The sequence below is a fragment of the Pipistrellus hanaki genome, assembly GCF_964339955.1.
Source record: "Pipistrellus hanaki genome assembly, chromosome: 17".
Lineage (NCBI taxonomy): Eukaryota > Metazoa > Chordata > Mammalia > Chiroptera > Vespertilionidae > Pipistrellus > Pipistrellus hanaki.
Window position 1 is genome coordinate 17,440,307 of NC_140519.1, and position 20,833 is coordinate 17,461,139.

The following is a 20,833-nucleotide window of genomic DNA, read 5'->3' on the forward strand; positions in this document are numbered from 1 at the left end:
GAATGCACTTGACCTATTAGAAGAGCCAGAAGGCCAGTGTGACTGCTGGTCAGGAGCAAGGGAAGAGTGATTCAGATGATCTAAGAGAAGGCAGGAAGTACTTGCACATTAAGGACACTTAAAGCAGAACTCAGTGTTTTTTTGGCAAAACAGGAAGGAGGTCTTGGCTATCACACATCACCCAGCTGCCTTCATGCAGCAGTAAAGGAAGACTGCCGCTGGAGGGAGGTCGCTGAGGGGAAAGGCGTATTGCACACTCATCTGCTAGAGAATCAAATAATCATCTCATGAATTCCTTTTAAGGAGAGCAATAAAACAGGATGATTGGATCTAAACAACAATCCTCCCTCCCCCCCATAATAGGTAGCTTTTTAAAATACGAAGGTAACTGAGCACACGCACAGTAGCACATCACCTTGTCTAGGTACAATTTGAAAATGCCTTCCTTATTTCCATCTGCATTTTAAATCAAATTTGATTTACTAAGACATGCCATAAATATCTCTATATTAACTCACTTGAGGGAGTAGACTATTTATTACACCAATGTGAATTTCATCTTGGCAGTAGATTTTTCTCCCAACATTATGGCATCACTAAATTGAACCCACATTTTCCTACTGAATCTATGGCAGTAGAGAATTAACTTTTATAACACAGCCTGTTCCTTGAGTATTATTTTATTGGAGGATGGTTTTGTAAATGTTTTTTTTATTGATTTTAGAAAGAGGAATGGAGGGGAAGGAGGGAGAGAAAGAAATATCGATGAGAGAGAAACACTGATGAGAAAGAAGCTTGGATTGACTCCCTACTACAAGCCACTGGAGATCCAACCAGTAACTCCAGCATGTGTCTGACCAGTAATTGAAGCAGGGACTTCTCAGTAAAAGGGTGGATGTTCAACCAACTGAGTCACACTGGCTAGGGCTAGATGTTGTTTTTATAAATCTAACTTTTAGTTATTCTCTCAATTATAAAACATAGCATTTATTCTCAGATCTAGATCAGAAAGTGTTCAATTCTAACTTTACGTGATGTAAAGTGTGAATAGTACACCATCACAGAATACTTTTATGGCTAATGGGCATGGTGGGTCGAATTGAAATTATCTCCTAAGTTAGCAACTCCTCTGCCACCAGCACATCCCCTCTTGGACCCAGCTGGACATGCCATGTTGTGATTCCTTGGTGCTTTCTCTGAGGATAGACTATGGCACCTTGGTGCATTCAAGCTTAATGAGGAAGAAAAAGGCATCTGGTTAATCTTGTTACAAATGAATGGCTGATTTTTTACAAATAGTAGTGCAAAAACTTTACTTCTGCTGAACAAAAAAAGCCTAAAAACTCTAGATAGAGAACTAAATCTAAAACTCTAAGTTCTGCTTGGGACAAGGTGCCCATAAGGCTACTAAAACCTTAATTACTCTCTCTCTTTCTCTCTCTTTACAAAGTGGCCTTAATCCTCTAGTTTCAGACTTGCTACACAACAGATTGCTCAATACTGAGGCACTGATATAAAATGGTGTAGAATAAGAACTCTGTTCCTCAACTTCAGACATAATACTGAATGCTAACTGGTGGGCACCATCAGATTCACTCTAGTAATTTGTATGTAAGATTTAGTGAAAGACATGATTGTAAAGGTCAATGGCTTACCTCAGGCTGCTCTATCAAAATACCAGAAACTGGATGGCTTAAGCAACACATTTATCTCTTACAGTTCTGGAAGGTTCAAGATCAAATCTTACAGCAGATTCAGTTCTTGGCTGCAAAATTACCTATTCTTGAATCCAGGCTAACTATGTGAGATGAGGCTGAATGAGATGTCCAGCTGGTGAACAAAGGCTAGAAACGCACAAAACCACCATAAGTCTGTAGGCCAAAGAATGACTCAAGGAAGCAGAGAGGGAGAGAAAGAGAAAAACAGAAACAGCCATCAATAAGAAATCCAACCAAGCCACCTGTTGGCTGGATTTGTTGCTGAGGGAGAGATTTAACCACACATGTCCAATAGGCTTTACAAATCTAACATGTACAAAACCTCCTGAGTTCTCAGACTTCTCTGTCTCACCATATGGTTACACCATATTCCAGCTATTCTTGCAAATACCTTGAAATCATCTGTGATTCATCTCTTTATTTCACACACAACTCTTAAGTCTATTGGCAAATCCTGTCATCTCACTCTTCAAAAGAATTCTAAATCTGACAGTTTCTCACCATCCCTACTGCTGTTCTAAGATTAGAAAATTTAGACATATGTCTTGTTATTTTTCCCCCCCCAAAATCTTCACACCAGAGGCTGGGTGGGTACCTCACATCAGTTCTTCCTGCCTGGAGATCATCATGAAATGACATAAGCCATATTTCAAGATACTGGGTCATGGTCTGTCTTTCTTTCTCTCATTCTTCCTTTCTCTCATTCTTCCTTCCTCTCTTTCTCTCATTCTTTCTCTCATTCTTCCTTCCTTCCTTTCTTCCTTCCTTCCTTCCTTCCTTCCTTCCTTCCTTCCTTCCTTCCTTCCTTCCTTCCTTCCTTTCTTTCTTTCCTTTCTTTTTCTTCTTCTTCCTTCTTCCTTCTTCCTTCCTCCTCTCCCCTCCTCCCCCTCCTCCTCCTCCTCCTCCTCCTCCTCCTCCTCCTCCTCCTCCTCCTCCTCCTTCTTCTTCTTCTTCTTCTTCTTCTTCTTCTTCTTTCTTTTCACCAAGCATCACATAACTGGGGTAAAATTTGAGCAATACAAACCCTGAGAACAGCAGAGGTAGTCTACAGGAATATGGACAAGTTCTTATTTTCATATTTTCTTCCTTGTTTTCCTTCACTTCCAGGGAATCCCAGACAATGCTGCTCAGAATGCTATAGACCCCAGTGAGAAACCACAGAACTATACCTATGTTAGCTACTAAAGGGAGCTTCTCTGTATTCCACATGCCTCTGATCTGGTTGATGGTTTCTACCAACCTACAAAGACTGTGGCTGCTGATGAGGGCAACTAGACAACGGTGAGAGCCACTTAGAGAAATAGAAGTTGGGCGCACTCTATAAGGAACTCCTCTGGAAATAGAAGCCTAGATAAGTACACAAAGGCAAAGCACTCTTTTGGACCTACTTCTTCCCACTCTCAACATCTGATGTCTGAAGTGTGTAGAATTTGAGATGAGGGAAAGAGTTGAGGAGGAGGAGAATATGGAAAGGGCTCTAATGACTTAAACAGCTCATGGCATTCTCTCTAAAGTGTCCAGAAAAAAATTAATTTGTTAAAGACTGTTAGCCTAATAGCCTTCAAGAACAATCTCTCAAACTGTTGAGGACATTGCGAGCATCACCAATAGGCGCTGAATGTCAAAGGATTTCCCTGTTTTGTTTTTTTTCCAGATCTTGATGAGTTACAGATGTCACTGTTACTTTACAGTTTTTATTCATGGGGCCAGAATAATTAGTCTCTATGAATAGTATGCTTGGAACAACTATAGGTACATTGTGGAAAATACCTGAATCTATCATGTCATCGAACCAGTAGTATCAGTGACAAATTTCACTTGTTTCTGTGGACTTAACCATTAATTCCATGAATTTGTGTCAGAAATAGAAGCTGAATATTCTGACAAGCTTTACTGTTATAATCGGCTTGAAAATATCAATATGAATTAATGATGTATAGATATTAAATAAAAGTACATAATGTCCTAACCTAATTCAGTAAACTGGCCACAGTGCAATGCTGCTGCTTTACTATTAACGTACTATTCTAAATCCTCTGTGACATTCAAACAATCTTCACAGCACCTTCACCAGGAGTAAATTCCATCTCAAGGTGGGAATCCCTTTTTTTGCTCATCCTTCAGAAGAAACACATGGACATTCAAGGATCTTCCTCCCTTATGAATCACAAAGCAATTACTGGAAGAAGTGGGGAATGGGAGGATCTTGCATTGATGTATAAACAAAAGAAAAACTCTGAAATTACTGTGTTTAGAACTAAAATGAAGTGGTCCACAGCTTTGGACTCATGTTTGTTCTCATTTCTTCCTTCAGGTGGATCTTGAATTGACAATAAAGCCATACATCAATATTTCCAAGAGTATGGACTTTTCCCACTGCAATAGCCTCTATGAAATAACCATCAATAACCTAGCCATCCCACCGTGCTTTATTTTTCCCATAGCACTATCACTATCTGACATTTGGGGTTGAACTTGTTTGTTTATATGCCTTTTTCCAGCTAGAGTGTAAGTTTCTAGGGGTCAGGAGTAATTTTTGTTTTCAGAGCTTATCAGAGAACTTGACATAGAATATGTGTTCCATAAATGCATTTTGACTCAAATTAAATATTTTTGTCACTTAAAACATGGCAGGAGGTATGCTGCATTGTATTCATGACTCAAATGGGATCTTTTAATCCTCTAGGACTACGATGTCAATTTTGTGGAAAACTTTTAACTTAAAAATAAGGGATAGTCCATTTTCATCCTTATCCATTTTTCTTCATGTCCATTTTGCTTACCTTTCCTTCAAATAGGAACTTGCTGAATTTAGGAACTTGCTGGATTTAAACCTTATACAAATAATTGAGAAAAAAATTAAAAAATTACGTAAGAAAGTGAAAAGAATATAATGTATGGTTCACTTCACAAGTTTCCTCAAATCAACTGGTAAATCCTAAGACAGTTTGAAATTAGTTCACATTTACAAGGTTTGACATTTATCTTTTCTGCAGCTTGCCATCACCCATGATGATCTGCTTTAACTTTAGCTAGTAAGCACGAAACTAAACTCGGCATTTTAATGTCACGATGTTTAGCATAAACGATGAACAATTTTTGGTGCAATGAGGCAAGCCAGTTAAAAATCAGCAGGCTATTTGGATACAAATAGCTTTCAGTGTCCTCATGCTGGAGTTTCTGAGGCAGTGTCGCTGCATGCTCTCTGTAATCCAATTTCTTTTCAAATGGCTTTCAGCTCCTTTTTTTTGTGTGCAGTACTGATGTTAAGCATGAATGAATGCAAATACTTGCACCATCAAAAACAAATATCTTCTTACCACCCGGAATGCCCTGGCAGGAGTCCACAAAAACAAGACTTAACTTCTCAGAATGGCAGTGAGTAGACAGAATTAATGGGTGGTCTTTTCAGAAAAGTGGCTTATAAACTTCACTGAAATAGTAATTTGGTGCCTTGGTATCAGCATTTGTCTGCTTGTTATTTTTAACTTTTATCTTAAAACAAAAATTCTGGAGATTTAGTAGAGAAGTTCCACTTGAAACTTCCAATTTTGCAAACCACTGTTTTTTAAAACCATAAAATTTTTTGCTGACGATTCCTGATATTTTGAATTATTGCCTTACCGACGCTTTACTTTTTTAGTTGATATGACTCCTAGGCAACAAATGCAACTTTTTTGGCCCACATCATTCAAGGATCTGTGGCTGTCTTCATGGAATCTTCTGAAAGTCGAGCCAAGACACTCAATTAATATATTAAAAATCTACCTTGTAATGAATAAGACGGATAATTATAAGGACACTGCTATATCCCACACAGAAAATTCTTTCTTTAAAATTTTACCGTGTTTCCCCGAAAATAAGACATCCTCCAAAAATAAGACCTACTTACAGGTTTCCTTCTGAGTGAAATATAAGGCATCCCCCAAAAATAAGGCCCCCTAGGCTAAACATGAGAGATTTGGTCCATTGATTCTGAAAGAAATGGAGTCACAAGAAATTCACCAGGAAATTCAGGAATTGGATTGTTATGATGATATTCCAGAAGATGGTGACATGATTGTCATTGAATAAATGAGTAAATTCTTGATACTGTAGGATTCACAGTTTGTCTGGTTTGTGTTGACAACTACCTTACTTCTGTACCGTCTACAGGTAATAAATATCCTTTATTTTCATTTAACAATAAATGTGTACCGTATTCTTCTTCATGGAAAAATAAGACATCCCCTGAAAATAAGACCTAGCGCAACTTTGTGAGCAAAAATTAATATAAGACACTGTCTTATTTTTGGGGAAACAGGGTAGTTTTATGATGTCTTCTTTCCCTTTTAATCTGGGGGGGGGGGATGAAATATTCTGGATTACAATTTTAACGCATCTTGGTTAAAATCAGCCATGCGTTTTTGCCACTTGCCAGAGGATGTCATCTCTTTGCTTAAATCACACAAATTGCAGCAATGTCTACATCAGATTAAAGTCACCAAGAGTTGTGGGAGCAACACTAACCTGGATAATTTTCCAGCTTACAAACACAAGCTTTCTTCCATCTGTGTTTATTAACCATGTGCAAAATAGTTATTAAAAGTCTGTGATCATCTTATTTCTTCTCACCATGCTAATCGGTAAACTTTTAGACATTCTTGATATTTTTGTCACTTTGCTGCACATATAAAGCCTTACAAAGCAATTTAGTGTGGCTTAATTCCTTTTGTCCTGATGTTTTGTAGAGTGGTAGTTCATATGAACCTTAGATACCTCAGTTATTCCTGGTAGAGCGTATCAGTCTCATTTCAGATTATGTCTTCCAAGCAGGCTCTGAATGAGAAGGGCTCCATGGCCTTTGGCGGTATGCCCTCAGTTTGACAGAACAAAAATGTCTGGACATATCATAAGCACACTCCCTTAGAGCTACTATGACCCCGAAAGTAGCTCACGAGTGTTTCAGTACTTGAAAAAGAGATGGAGGAAAATCACAATCTAACAAGTAGACTGAACCTCTTTCCACTCACTTCATACTTGATGGGTTCTTTGCAGAAACTCTGAACATTGTTTGAGTCTCATTGACTCTATATTGAGGTTGTTTGATAGCATCTTGGGGCTATGGTGTTATTTCAAGATCACATCACATCCATTTAACTCACTTGTTAGATTCTACCTCTCCAGTTCTATGGGAAAAATGATCCCTTGACCTTAACACTCCAAGAAACAACAAGCAAACAGACAAAAATGTCTCCATCTTATACTGTTTTTCAACACAAGAAATGCTGGAAGGTGGACCATAGTTTCTCCCCAGTCAAAAGCCTAAGGCAGGAGGAGTTTCTGAATGTCAGGAAAATGAGGCTACTTCTTCCTCAATACCTGAGTACTGTCATTTGTGCCTCTCAAAAAGATGGGGGGGGGGGGAACCAAAAAAAACAAAAAACAAACAAACAAACAAACAAAAAGGCTCAAAGCATTTTAAGCTGCTCAAGTATTTACAAGGTAACTGTCCCAGAGAGTGAGAGGAGTCCCTGTTCCTGAGCGCCTTGCACTGTGAATGCTTTGCTAGCTGCCTTTGCACACATTATCCTGCCCAGTGCTCTCCATCCTCCTCAGAAATCACCTCCAGGATTACATGAACTCTATTTCACAAAAGAGGGACCAGATTTTCTGAATATTTGCATAATTTTCCCAAGATGACACACAAGGTACTTTCGAGTGTGGACATTTAATCTCCTTGTCAATCCTCAGAAAGAAAGAAAGAAAGAAAAAAAGGTTGTCTTTGTTGTAAAGCCTTAGGAGGTATTGGTAAGTACAAGATAACGTTAATTATCCTAAGTTTTCTTATCCATTTGCCCCCACACTGTCTCCAGTCCAGCAAGATCTGGAATTAAATCCTGATCCCAGGTCCCAGATCCAATGTCTGGCTTCGGGTATGAAGGCTGCATGATCTACCTCTCAAAGGTTTCTTCCAGGTTGGTGCCAGAGCACTGGCAATGGGCATGGTTCTCTAAGTGAAACGATAATTTTCTCCACGTTGATCTAATTTGCAGAGCTGGATTTCTGATCAACTCACTCTGAGTTCTGGGAGATTGCCTAGTCATTCTAAGATTACAGTGTGGTTATTATAAATCCCTGCCCATAACCTAGTACCTGAGACAGTACAAGCTGCCTCTTTCGGGGAGTAGATGATCCTCCGGGGGGCCAGCCAGGCTCTTTAGTCTGCATTCCTCCAGCCCTAATTCACTGCTTATCTTTGCACCTCCAGTGTTTCTAAAAATCTGAGGTAACAAACAAGGTCCCCAGACTCCACACAGGTAAGTGCAAATGAGCGAATATGGTCTGAGGTGAACAAGGGCAGAATTACTGTGTCTATGGTTCTAGAGGGGAACGCTGCTCATGTATAAACATTTGAGAATGTGGGCCCAGTGTTATCACTTTTATGGATTTTTAAAGAGAAGATAAAAATCCCAATTTTTATGTAAAATTAGTAACTAATCCAGTGATATTTTCTTTTTCTGTTATGTGAACACACAAACCTGTACACTGTTCATAGTCCTTCAGTTTATGGCTTCTGGTTCAGATAATTGCTTAGTCCTGGCTTACAAAATATTATTCTCACAGACTGAAAAAGCATTACATTAGGAGAGGTGAGTCAGCAACATAAATTGATGCTTGGTAATTATGGAAAATTCTGATAAACCACATCAATGCATTACCCAAGTAGCCTACTCTAACTAATCTCAAGGGACAGTTCTCCGCAAGTCTCTCATGTTTCTACATATCTTATGAGTGGAGACACTGACAGCCTTTGTTTCAAACCATCTGTTCAGAAATGTTTTACATAACAAACTAGAGGCCTGGTGTACAGATTCATGTATCCTGGACTCCCTTCACCTGGCCTGCAGGGATAGGGCCGAAAACAGCTCTCCAATATTCCCTGAGGAGTCCTGGATTACAAAAGGGCACAGGCCAGGGCAAAGGACCCACAGGTGCATGATTGGAGCCAAGGAGGGTCCACAGGAGGGCTCCAGGGCATGTCCAACCCATCTCACCCACTCCTAATTGGCCAGAACCCAGCAGCAAGCTAACCTACTGGTTGAAGCATCTGCCCCCTCATGGCCAGTGTGCATCATAGCGCCTGGTCTAATGGTTGGACACTTAGCATAATAGACTTTTATATATATAGATAGCCTTGTAAGAGAGATATGGAGTCTCTCTCTAGAGCAATGCTAACTTCCCACTATAAAAATTTATGTTTCCCAAACTCAGGGTCCTCTCATATACTGCAACCTACTGCTCCATTTGTGTCCATCAATGAGATTTGTGCCTCAGGGATATAGTGAAAATGCTAATACTCTGATAATTGTAACAGTAACAATTATCAGAGACAATTACTGGTCTCTGATTCAGTAATGTCATGTTTTCTGCTGGCATCTATAAAACATGGCATACTAGCAAGTTAGGATGCAAATAGGGTAAAATCTCAAGTCCTTCATAGTTCTTAAAAATTGATATTAGCTTTTCTTTCATTCTGAACTCTGGCTATAGCAGCTACTCTAAAATTAAAAGCCTACTGTTTTCTTATATACTGGTTACCACATTTCCCTGAATCAATATATATCTATCTTGCTTTTGAAAGTACAGCATTGGTTTATGCTCCATCAAAACAATCATGAATACTCATTTCAAACACCCAAATCTCTCCCTATCTCATTCTTTCTAGCTATTTTGGCCTCCATCTTCAACTTCAGAGAATAGCTTGATGCTTAGCAATCCAGCAAAACAACTAAGCAAAGAGACTGTCAAGCTATACTGCCTTGGTTTGAAACTATTGCTACCTACTGGCTGTGTTCTCTTAGACAAGTTATTTAATCAATTCACGCTGCAGTTTTCTTCTCTCTACAAATGAAAATAATAATAGTAACTAACTCTAAACATTACCTGAGAATTAAATAAGTTTTTATATTTAACATGCTTAGAATAGAATCTGGTACATAGCTAGAAGGCAATAAATATAACCAGTTACTCAACTGAATATTTTTCCAATAAATGCAGTCAAGGACCACCTTAAAAGCAGATTGTAATTTACAGTATAACCATATCACATGGAAGATGAATGGAAAATAATTTAGGGCTGAGTATGTATCTGGTCCTTTCTAAATTCAATAGTTTAAAGACATATTATTTCCATAGGTTTTCCCTTTTGAAAAACCAACATCTCATATCCCAATCTTCTCCAATGGACATGAAAGACCTTGCAGCAACCCCTCTCAAGTCAAGTTGTAAATATATAAATGTGTACAAAATGTACAAATAAAGGTTTTATTTAAAATGCCAAACTACTCTTCCATAGATGGCCTTGTAAACCCAGGATGCCTAACTGCTATTGGTGGGGTACCCCCTATTTCCCCACCAGTTGCCAGTGGAAGTGAACTTCTTGGGGTGTTGCTGGAATCAGAGTTTCCAGAGGCCCCCACAGGAGGATGAGGTATCCTGGAAAGTGTTATTTTTGTGGAATTAAATCCTGGAGTTTCCAAGGTCCCCTCTCCCTCCATCCTGCCAAGAAAAAAGTCCCATTTCATCTTCAGCAGAGCTAGAATGAAAACCAGAGCTCAGAGTTTCTGCTACATATTTGCACAGTCCAGTCCAGCATCTGGCTAGGTTAGCTTACGTTCCCAGCTGCAGTTCATTGTGTGTAGGATCCACATGGCCAAGGGCCATGCAGCTTCTAGGGCCACATGGCTAGGGAGGGAACACCAAAGTGCAAGGAAGCAGAACAAAAGAGAGAAATTCATTGTCTGGGGATTATGTATTCCCAAATTTTTGTGGGCCTGCATTGGGATCCACCCCTCTAGACAATGATCTTTGTCCCCCAATTAGACTGATAGGCAAGTACCTTCCCTATGTCACCCCAAGTCACTGTGCCTGTGCCCATCTTCCCTTTTGTCTAGTCCCTTCCCCAGGGACCAGTAGTTTCCTGGGGAGTGTGCAATGGCAGCTTCCTGGTGAAGCTGCCCAGATGGTCGTGTTTATAATGTCTGGCCTTCCCTTTGCTCCTTTTCTGTTATTATTAACTAGCCGATTGCAATGGTAACACAACTATCACCACACAAATATTACCAGTTTTCTTCACAGCCTTAACCAAAAACTCAATTCACCAAATATCCCTTGTCTGAAGCATTGTTTCCATTGTTGTATTTACTGTGCAACAATTAAAAACAAAAATCCCAAAGGAGTAAAAGAGGAAAAGCCACAAAAATCTGATTGTATTTTCCTACACTTTCCCCTCCTTATTTTTCAAGCAGCTAATCCCCTCTCAAAGTGTACAATAGAATAGCTAGACATGAAGAAAAGGGAGATAAAAGTGGCCAGCCAGTGCATTGTTCCTGCTAATCTGCGCTATTTACATAAGGGTTAGAAGGCTTGTTTTATCATTTAAAAAGGCTTAAAAGCCTCTTTGCAAATGAGATTTAGTGCCTACAGAAGAATGAATCCTAGCTATTTGGTGAGTTTCTGCTGGACCAGCACTGGGAGCTGACTTGGCAGTAACTTAAGCTACTTCTTTGGCCTCATACAGTATATGCAAAGATTGCTTCCAGCTGCCAAAACTGAAAAGCCTCAAGCTGATTAAATTCTTTCCAGGAGGTGAAAAGGATAAGGAGCAGGTTAAGAGGCCAATAATATTAGATGTTAGACTGTACCTGGGCACACTTGTGCATAATGCAGGTGCTTTAGAAGTAGCTTTGAACTTTTCCCCTGAGTCTTCCTTTGAAAGGGAACAGAAGGGCAGACAGCAAATGAGATTCAGAGACAGAGACTTAAAATAGTCCCAGACTGTGAAGTGAGGACAATCTAAACTCTTTGATTCATTGTTGGTGTGAGTGGCACTGGACACAAGGATCAACGGCACAGCAAACTCTCTTGCCAATGGAAGATAAGTAGGAGGAAAAAATTATCTTTGCATAAAATACATGCTTTTCATAAAAACCTTAGATTTTTAAAATATATTTTTATTGATATTTTAGGAAAGGAGAGGGATAGAGAGTTAGAAACATCTATGAGAGAGAATCATCAATCAGCTGCCTCTTGCACACACCCTACTGGGGATGTGCCTGCAACCAAGGTACATCCCCTTGACCTTTCAGTCCACAGGCCGACGCTCTATCCACTGAGCCAAACCGGTTTTAGTAAAGCCTTAGATTTTTTAAAATCAAAACCACATTAATATATACGACGCTTATAATTTGTTTTACCTGGCACACCTTGAACAGATGTTCAGTGTGACCTTGGCCTGAAGTTCAGCAGGGTGAGTAGCACGACCTTGATTAAATTTGCTCCCAGAAGGTGCCAGAGTAGTTACTCCCTCCATTCTTAAGTCATCAAGATCCTCTGGAACAACACAAACAATTTCAGAGAGAAAAATTAAATGTTAATAGTATTGAGGAGAGAAGTCCATGTTTTCAGGTGTCTGCAAGTAGTTTAGAAGTTAAAACATTACATCTCCACATTGCAAAAACCTTACCTCATGCATCAATTATCTTTTAATCATTTCTAGATGTTGCTAGAGACAAATTATATGAGAAGATTTACAGTAAGCCAAACCACAACCTCTGCAGCAATTGGACCAAAATGGTCAGGGCTAGGTCAATGGCTACCAGCTTCCCTTCTTTTTGTCTTTACTTACAACTCAGAACAAACCAGAAAATGACAAATATGTTCCAACTGATTACAAAAGGTTCTTTGCTTCTAATTAGCCTGCCTTCTCCTTCCTCATCCAACAATCTCCAGCCAGAACATATCTGAAACTTTCTCTTTTTCTATTTTAAACCTTTCCTTCTTATCTTCACCTGGGGAGAATACTGTTCTCTGAAGTCCATTCCTATTTTTCCCAAATTCCCAATCAAGATTTAAAAGGTCTAAGGTTCCCTTGTAATTTGGTCCTGATACAATAGTACATGATATCCTGCTTTATTCAGAAAAAAAGAATCTTATAAAAGGTGTTCCATTTACTTGCTCTCAGACTTAGCAAAAAAGGGTACATAAAGTTTCAAAGGATAAATTATAATTTTGCCAAACATAATCTATTACTGAGTTTATAACCTGTGTAAGGAAGGCAGTCACTCTCTTTTGACAAGGCTGCAGAAAACCCAAACATTGTAGAGCTCTTACAAAACAACTCACATGAGTTCTAGGCTTAACTATTAGATAATGCAAACAAATTTTCCTGAGATTGTAAGGACTCTTAGTCCAAGTCATGAACTGGCTTTCTGTAATCTGAAGGAGGCTTGTCAATAGATCCTTTCATAGGCATCTCCAACTGAAAATCCTTTCATCTACATAAGGAATCTGGACAAATACTTAGGGTTTTAACTCAACTTCATGATAGTCATCAAAAACGCATCTCCTTGACCTGGTTGCAAAGGCTTATTTCCCTGTTTCAGGGAAATAGCTGCCACTTCAAAATTCTGCTTAACCAGTTATAAGCTCCTCTCTTGATCTCATGGTTACTCATGCAATGCAGACATTATGTTGCCTGAGAACACAGAGCACTTCTCAGCTAGCTAATTAATCTCTCATGAGAATGTGCTGAACATTCCCTCACATCACTCTTCACCACTGCAACACCCTGATCCTACAGAATAAGGAGCCTTACAATTTTTTTACCTCAGTCAGGAAATCTGTCTGCCTCACTTACGTTTGTTTAATAACTGAAAACTTGACCTAATATTATTCGTTGATAGATCATACATCAAAATTTGACCTAATATTATTCGTTGATATATCAAAACTTGAAACTGGAATGGAATATGCCACCACCAACTTAAGCTTGCCTTTAGAATACAATCCTTTGTGTTATTTCACTTACTTAAGCTCACCAACTATCCAAAGACCACAGACACACACACACACACACACACACACACACACACACACACTTTTCTTTTTTAAAAAAATATGACTTAGGATGCTTTGGAAACAAATGTGTTCTCTACTCTGCTGAAAACCCTATTAAGACCTAATCGGTTTGGCTCAGTGAATAGTGTGTCAGCCTGTGGTCTGAAGGTCCCAGGTTTATTCCAGTCAAGGGCATGTACCTTGGTAGTGTGCACATCCCCAGTGGGGTGTGTGCAGGAAGCAGCTGATCCATGTTTCTCTCTCATCAATGTTTCTAACTCTCTATCTCTCTCCCTTTCCTCTTTGTAAAAAATAAATAAATAAATAAAATGTAAAAAAAATTTAAATTAAAAAAATATATATACATACACACACACACACATACACACACACACACACACACACACACACACACACACACAACCTTATCAAAAGTGAACAAGCAACCTAACTAGTTTGGCTCAGTGGATATAGCATCAGCTCATGAGCTGAAGGGCCCTGGGTTTGATTCCGGTCAAGGACACATACCTTGGTTGTAGGCTTGATCCCTGTTCCTGGTCAGGGTATGTGCGGGAGGTAATCAACCAATGTCTCTCTCTCATGTCGATGTTTCTCTCTGTCTCTCCCTTTCCCTTTCACTCTCTTAAAAATCAATGGAAAAATATACTGGGGTGAGGACTAACAAAAAAAGTGAACAAGCTGTTTAAGACATGTTTAGATATACTCTTATTTCATAAAAATGTAGCTATTATAAAAGTTGGGGCTCATGAAAAAATAAATAATAATGAAGCTCAAGAAAATACTCTAGCAGATTGTTTTGCTAAATATGCAACCTTAACCATAGATATCATGCTATCTAAACTCATCAAGGATAAATACTTAAAGGAATTCAAAGAAACTATTATGAATATCAACATTCAGCCCATAATTCTAGAAAAAAGGAAGAAAAAATATATGGTTCTAGCTTCACTCAAATAACCTTTGGTGCTCTCAAGATAGCTTTTGGGTGATATTATTTATTTGCAAATGGATAGTAGCTAAATTTCTCCATGAAACTACTCATCATGATACAGATAAATTGCTTACTGTGTGAAATCAACATGACTGGATAACAATTTTTAGTCTTTTTTTTTTTTTTTTTTTTTTTTCCGACAACACAATCTAGAAAAACTGTAAGATTGGCCAGGAACAAAATCTTCAAGGGCTCTTTGAATATGGCATGAATTTTAAGCAGCTTTCACACTCCACAAGATTTTAATGTTTTAGTTATATGTTTATTTTCAGGAGGGGTTAAAACATCTCTTTGGCAAAAAGCTACAATCTTTATAGTTGCTAAAAAGCTGCCTGACTTTTTGTTTTCAATCTTTGGAATACAAACTTTTGTATCAAGTACCCAAGGTACACACTTTCCAAGAAACATTAAAGAACCCCTTACTCAGAAACCATGGAGAGGTGGAATCAATAACATTCTTAAATTAAATTAACCAAACTTTCAGAAATCCTTGAGCTCCCATGGGCAAAGGCAGTCCCACTCACCCTTAATCAGTCTGGTCCACTCCCTAGGAACACACTGTTTACTTCCCTAACTGGTAACTGTAGGGCCAATGTGCTTCAGGATTTTACCTGAGCTCTACTCTCTGTATCACACCTTGTAAAATATTGCATAGGACCTGTATACCATTCTTAGTCCTATCAACAAGAGGTTAGGATCACATTCAAAATATCTTCTTACAGCCTCTTCGTAATATTCAACTATGATATTTTGTCCATTGGAAGATACCTCTAAAAAAATTGCTCTTGAATTTCATGAAAGAGCTTTTATCAAATACTATAAACTAATAATACAGAAGTAAAACTCTCTGGAGTAAACCCATGGATTCACATTTCACAACTAAAGAAACAATCCAGAATCAACAAAACAAGAAGCCTATTATAATAGGGGACCTCAAACAGGATTCTTTAGAGCCGTCCAACGACCCTCAGATAATGGACAGTTTCTGCCCAAGATAGTGTATCAAACCCCTACTAATTCTTATTTTGTTTTTCATCTACTTACTTACAATCATTATTCTCATTTTCTGTAGACTCCTGGTTGCTGCCCAACCATGATGGCCCTTTTCCTCTTCTGTTCTCTTCTAGATTGGAGCATAATCAGTCTACCACCAATCTCAGATTATTCAGCTAATGTAAGGCCATGTCATGAATAATCCCTTTTTCCCTGGGTAACTGTGTGTTCCTACCAGATACTACTGGACTTCCTTTGCAGCCAGTATGGATAGGATCACTTTCCTCATACTAATAACTCATGCACTTTAGGAATAGTATCATAAAAATTATCTGTATATAGGCACCCTGATTCTATAAATCATCAAACTGGAAATTATAATTCAGACATGAGTCCAAAATGAGGCTACCCTTGATTATTCAGGCACTTTACCTAGGAGAGTTATTGTTTCATTGTTTATGCAAATAAAGCAGTATCTATACATATATAAAACCCTGATATGCAAATAGACTGAATAGCGGAACAGAACAACTAGTGGCTATGACGTGTGCTAACCACCAGGGGGCACACATGGACCATAGTGGGCATCGTCTGTGATGTGATGGTAGAGCAGGTGAGTGGGGGTGCCAGTACAAGGCAGGGTGCCAGTTGCTGTCATCAGGGCGAGCCTCTGGTGGTCACTGAAAATTCTTTGCTCCTGTGTCCTAAGGTCTCACCCAGCGCTTGGACCTGCTGCTGGAGCAGGCCCCATTCACACCCGCTGCCAGCACCAGAGCCACCTCTCGACCCGGCACCAGCCCCGATTGCTTGGCACCGTCAGTGGGTGCAAGCAGCAACTGCCAGCCCCGATCACCCTTCAGGGTTTCTCCACCTCTCCCTGCTCCTGAGGGATGATTGGGACCGGCAGCCTCCTCTTGCACCCGCTGCCAGCAACAAAGTCACAGCTCACACCCACTGCTAGCACCATCCTTGCTCACAGCCGCAGCTGGTACTGTGCCACTGCTCACACCCACTGCTGGTGTCCAGTGCCAGTCCCAATTGCTTGGCGCCATCAGCACAGAGCCAGGCTGCCGACATACAGGGGACTGGGGGCCATGGTGCAGAGGATAGGCCGAGAATCACCCCTGTGCCCACCGCACTTCATGGCCCACAGTTCCTTTCAAGGTGCATGAATTCATGCACTGGGCCCTAGTTTCTGATAATAGGCATCATTCAAACATGATATGTAAGACATGTATCATTTTAACTCTGACAGACTTATATAAATAATACCACCTCTACCCTAGATGAAATATGATCAGACTCAATGCCTTGGCAAAAATAGTGATGAACAATCTAGATTTCATGTTCACTAGTCATGGTACCATCTGTGCCATTGATAATACTACTTGCTGTATTTGGCTCAATTAAACAGCTAAGGTAGAAAAAGAGTATATTACCTTAAGGAAAAAGGTACCCAACTCTTATGACCTATGGGGTTGTTTTCTTGGCCTTGGTTGAACAATTATGATTTTTGGTGTGGATGCATCTTTTTCCCCCTTTTTAAAAAAATGTTTTTATTGATTGTTTATAAAGAGAGGAAGGAAGAGAGAGAGCAACATAAACATCCATTGTTTGACTTCTGTACCCACCCCAACCAGGGACTTAACACACAACCTAGGTATGTGTCTTGGTCAAGATTTGAAGCAGCAACTTTTTGTACACAGAATGATGCTCAACCAACAGAGCTACACAGGCCAGGGCTATAGTTTACATATTTAAATCCAACAGTCACCACTCATAACCAATGTTCAGGGAATCATTAGCACGTAATTACACTGCATCACACAGTAATTTGTTTTGATGTCCGTGGTGTGATTTTCTGAAGCAGTTTTGTTTTTTAAAAGAAGTTTAAATTTTAATATTCGTAAATAGACTGTTGCTGGTTCTTGTTATTTTAGTGGTCACAATACCGGCCCATAGAATTCTATCATCTATCATATTGGTGCTGACACGTGCCTTAAAAGCTTCTGTACAGCACTGCCTCATCAGATGATCACCATATTAATACAACATCAAAAAGTTAAACTCTTTTGATAAAACTGACTATGGAGATGAGTGAATACTCATCAAGCAGGGAAGATCTGGATCTCTAGTCTTACGTTTTGGCCAATTTCCTGCAAGAAAGAGAATAACCAAAGGAGGGACCTGAGAGGTTGAATATATAGTAGTAAACACACACTGTACTGATCACATATGATCTTAGAATAGTGACCTACAAGCTCTGCTGGGATTAACCAGAGAGGCCAAACCACAATCTCTGCAACAGTTGGCCCAAAACATTCAGCACTTGTTTAATATAAACCAGCTTCCCCTCCTTTACCCCCATTGCCAACTCAGAACCAATAGAAAGAGAGAGAGGGGGAGAGAGAGAGAGAGAGAGAGAGAGAGAGAGAGAGAGAGAGAGAGAGAGAGAGAGACGCCAATTATACTCTCCAAAATCAATTGTAAGAGATAGTCTGCTTCTAGTTAGCCTGCCTCTAGATTCTCCAGATCAACTTCCAATCAGAACATATCTCAAGCCTTCATTTTTTTAATTTTTTCATTATAAAGCTCTCCCACCTTTCTACCTGCTTTGGGGTCTCTGGGAAATATAAGTGATGGTGGGTGGCTGCCTTGCTATAAGAAGTTCTGAATAAATAGCATCTGCTTGTTCTCAGTTTAAAGGTCTTTATTTCCTTCATGGCAACCTTTAAATATATATCATGCAGAAGAGATATCACATATTACAGTTCCCCCTGTGACTGCAGAGAAGAAATGGGTCTAAGAAGAGGGAATAGTATACGTAACAATCTCCCTACATTTATAGCTACTTAAAGGCATATTGAGCAGTATCATGAGGAGATGTGAGTTTTTAAAGCAGAGGCAGACCTAGAATTTTGCTAAGCATTGTACTAATGATCTCTCTGGTTGAGTCCAAATCTAAGCTTCTCTCAAATTCTGTCATTACAATTCTATGATGGATTTAAGGCATTTCTGATACTGATGAAAATAGGAAATTGAATGTTTAAAAGCAGACTATTTAAATGAAATAATCTCTTGAAGGCCATATTTCTATGAATGAAACCAAAAATTTGGTCCCTTAGTTTTATTTTGAGCTGCAAAGTACACTCCAGTGACTTTTTAGTGAAGTGAGTACTGAGTTATTATAGATACTGACATGAAAAATTATGTGGTTTATTCTACATCAGGGAATAGAAATGATGGCTACCCATTACCTTCAAGGCCAAATACTCACTCCCTAGTTGCCTTGCATCATTTTTCTACTAATAATATAAAGCACAAGGATATGGAGCTTCATGATAATTATCTAAGCATTTGTAGGTTGCTTGATGTATACAGAGAAAGTAACAACACATGAATTTGAAAATTCTTGAAAAATTATAACTGTGGTTTTGAACTCTATATCCAGAAGTTTGCTTTCCTCCATTTCTGTCATTTGTGAACTGTTCCTTTGTATCTGCATTTTGGCTGCTTCCCTGTATTGATAGAGTGGCTTTGTGTGCTAGGGCCAACCAGACAGCAATGGCTGACCGTCAGCCCTGCCCTAAGAGGCCCCCGGGTCTCAGTGTCCTGTAGCAATCGCTGCAAGCACTTCTGAGAAAAAGTTGCCCTTGTGTTCCAGCCGGATGCCAAACAATCCAGTTTCCCTCCATATGAGTCTGGGACCCCAGAGAGTCACCAACAACTGGAGTTCAGAGCAGTTGGGAGATTTTGTGTCCCTCCCAATGGAAAAAGACAACTACATCCTCAGTTACCAGCCCTTTCTGTGTGCATGCCTCCATATCTCTGTACTTTACTTCCGCACCTCCTTTGAGTCTCAGTATGCTTTTCTCTTCCCTTCTAGTTGTAGAATTTCCACTCAGCCAGCCTTTCTGTGGTTCTGGATGATGTCCATTTTGTCTTTTAGTTGTAGTTTTGAAGTGGTTGTGAAAGGCAGCAAGTTCAGGTGTTTACTTATACTGCCATCTTGGTTTCTCCAAACACATTTCAATATATACATTAATATTTATGAAAAAAATATAATAATATTAATTGACTCTATTTAAAAGAATATTTACTTTCATTACTTGCTATCCTACTATTTGGTTTCATTTTTATCCCACAGTACTTATTACCTGACTATATATATTAACCAGGTATAAAGATAGATATATATATGTCTATATACATCTGTGTGTGCAAATATATGCATATATACACACATACTTAAACAAAACATACAATACATATACAGACACATACACACACTCCTAAATTAAATTATTAATTTAATTTTAACATTTTGTTTCTTTTCTGATACCTCAACATAAGAACTAAGTCTTTCTCATTTACTATCATAATGTCAGTGTTTTCCAAGTGTATCCATCACAGAGTAGGAATTTGTTGATATTTATTGACTAGAAAAATTTGTATAATTTGATAATCCTTGGTAATTATTTGATCAATTGATCTTTACATGGGATTGACTTTTGGAGAATGGGTTTTTGAAGAAATACACTTGTTGCACTTGCCTACACAATTTGAAACCAGGGAGATGACGCAGGAAGAAGCCTGCATCAATGCTTCTAGTATAAGCTTCTGAGGGTCTGGAGAAAGGATGAAACAGTAAGAAACAGAAATATACTAGAGAGTAATTGCAGAGGTAGACTCAGTAGGTTGTAGTGAACTATTGATTGATAAATCCTAACAGGTTTCTCCATCTGACCACTTTTAGGAAATACAGGAAGATATGATACCTTTGCTTTTGCATATGCTGAGATGGAGCTACCTTTAAGATAGCCATATGGGTATTTGGTAGACAGTGAGAAGAACAAGTCTGGAGCTAAGGAGAGAGTGTGAAATGGGGAGACAGACCAGATGGCTGAGAAAAGCTGGTATAGTTATCAGCCTAGCAGTTAAAATCAAGCAGTGACATCAATGCCTAACTTTCTTTACATTCTGTGCATTACATGAGTATTATCTGTAAGAGAGTCCTATATCTATTGTTTTACAACAGAAAGAACAAAGCAGTAATTTATTTGTTAAAGTAACCTATAAAATTGTGATGCATCTTTTGAGTCACAAGGACACTAATTGATAAAAACGAACAAATTTAAAACTACAGACATGTCAGCACTTTATCTTTATACCATCCAAATAAGCAAGAATTAATCAAGCAAAGAATTGTTTTGTTTTAATTTAAGGAAAT

The 20,833-nt window shown here is 38.9% G+C and overlaps 1 protein-coding gene across 1 annotated transcript in view; it reads right to left on the reverse strand.

The window, feature by feature from the left end:
• LOC311611852 (uncharacterized protein C8orf34) overlaps positions 1-20,833 on the reverse strand; it is a gene marked incomplete at its 5' end in the record, with an annotated part of 230,278 nt that overhangs the window by 88,607 nt on the left and 120,838 nt on the right. Inside the window, one exon of the mRNA XM_084864358.1 lies at positions 11,957-12,092. Within this exon, the coding sequence (XP_084720484.1) occupies positions 11,957-12,092 (136 nt within the window). The remainder of the gene's footprint in view (positions 1-11,956; positions 12,093-20,833) is intronic.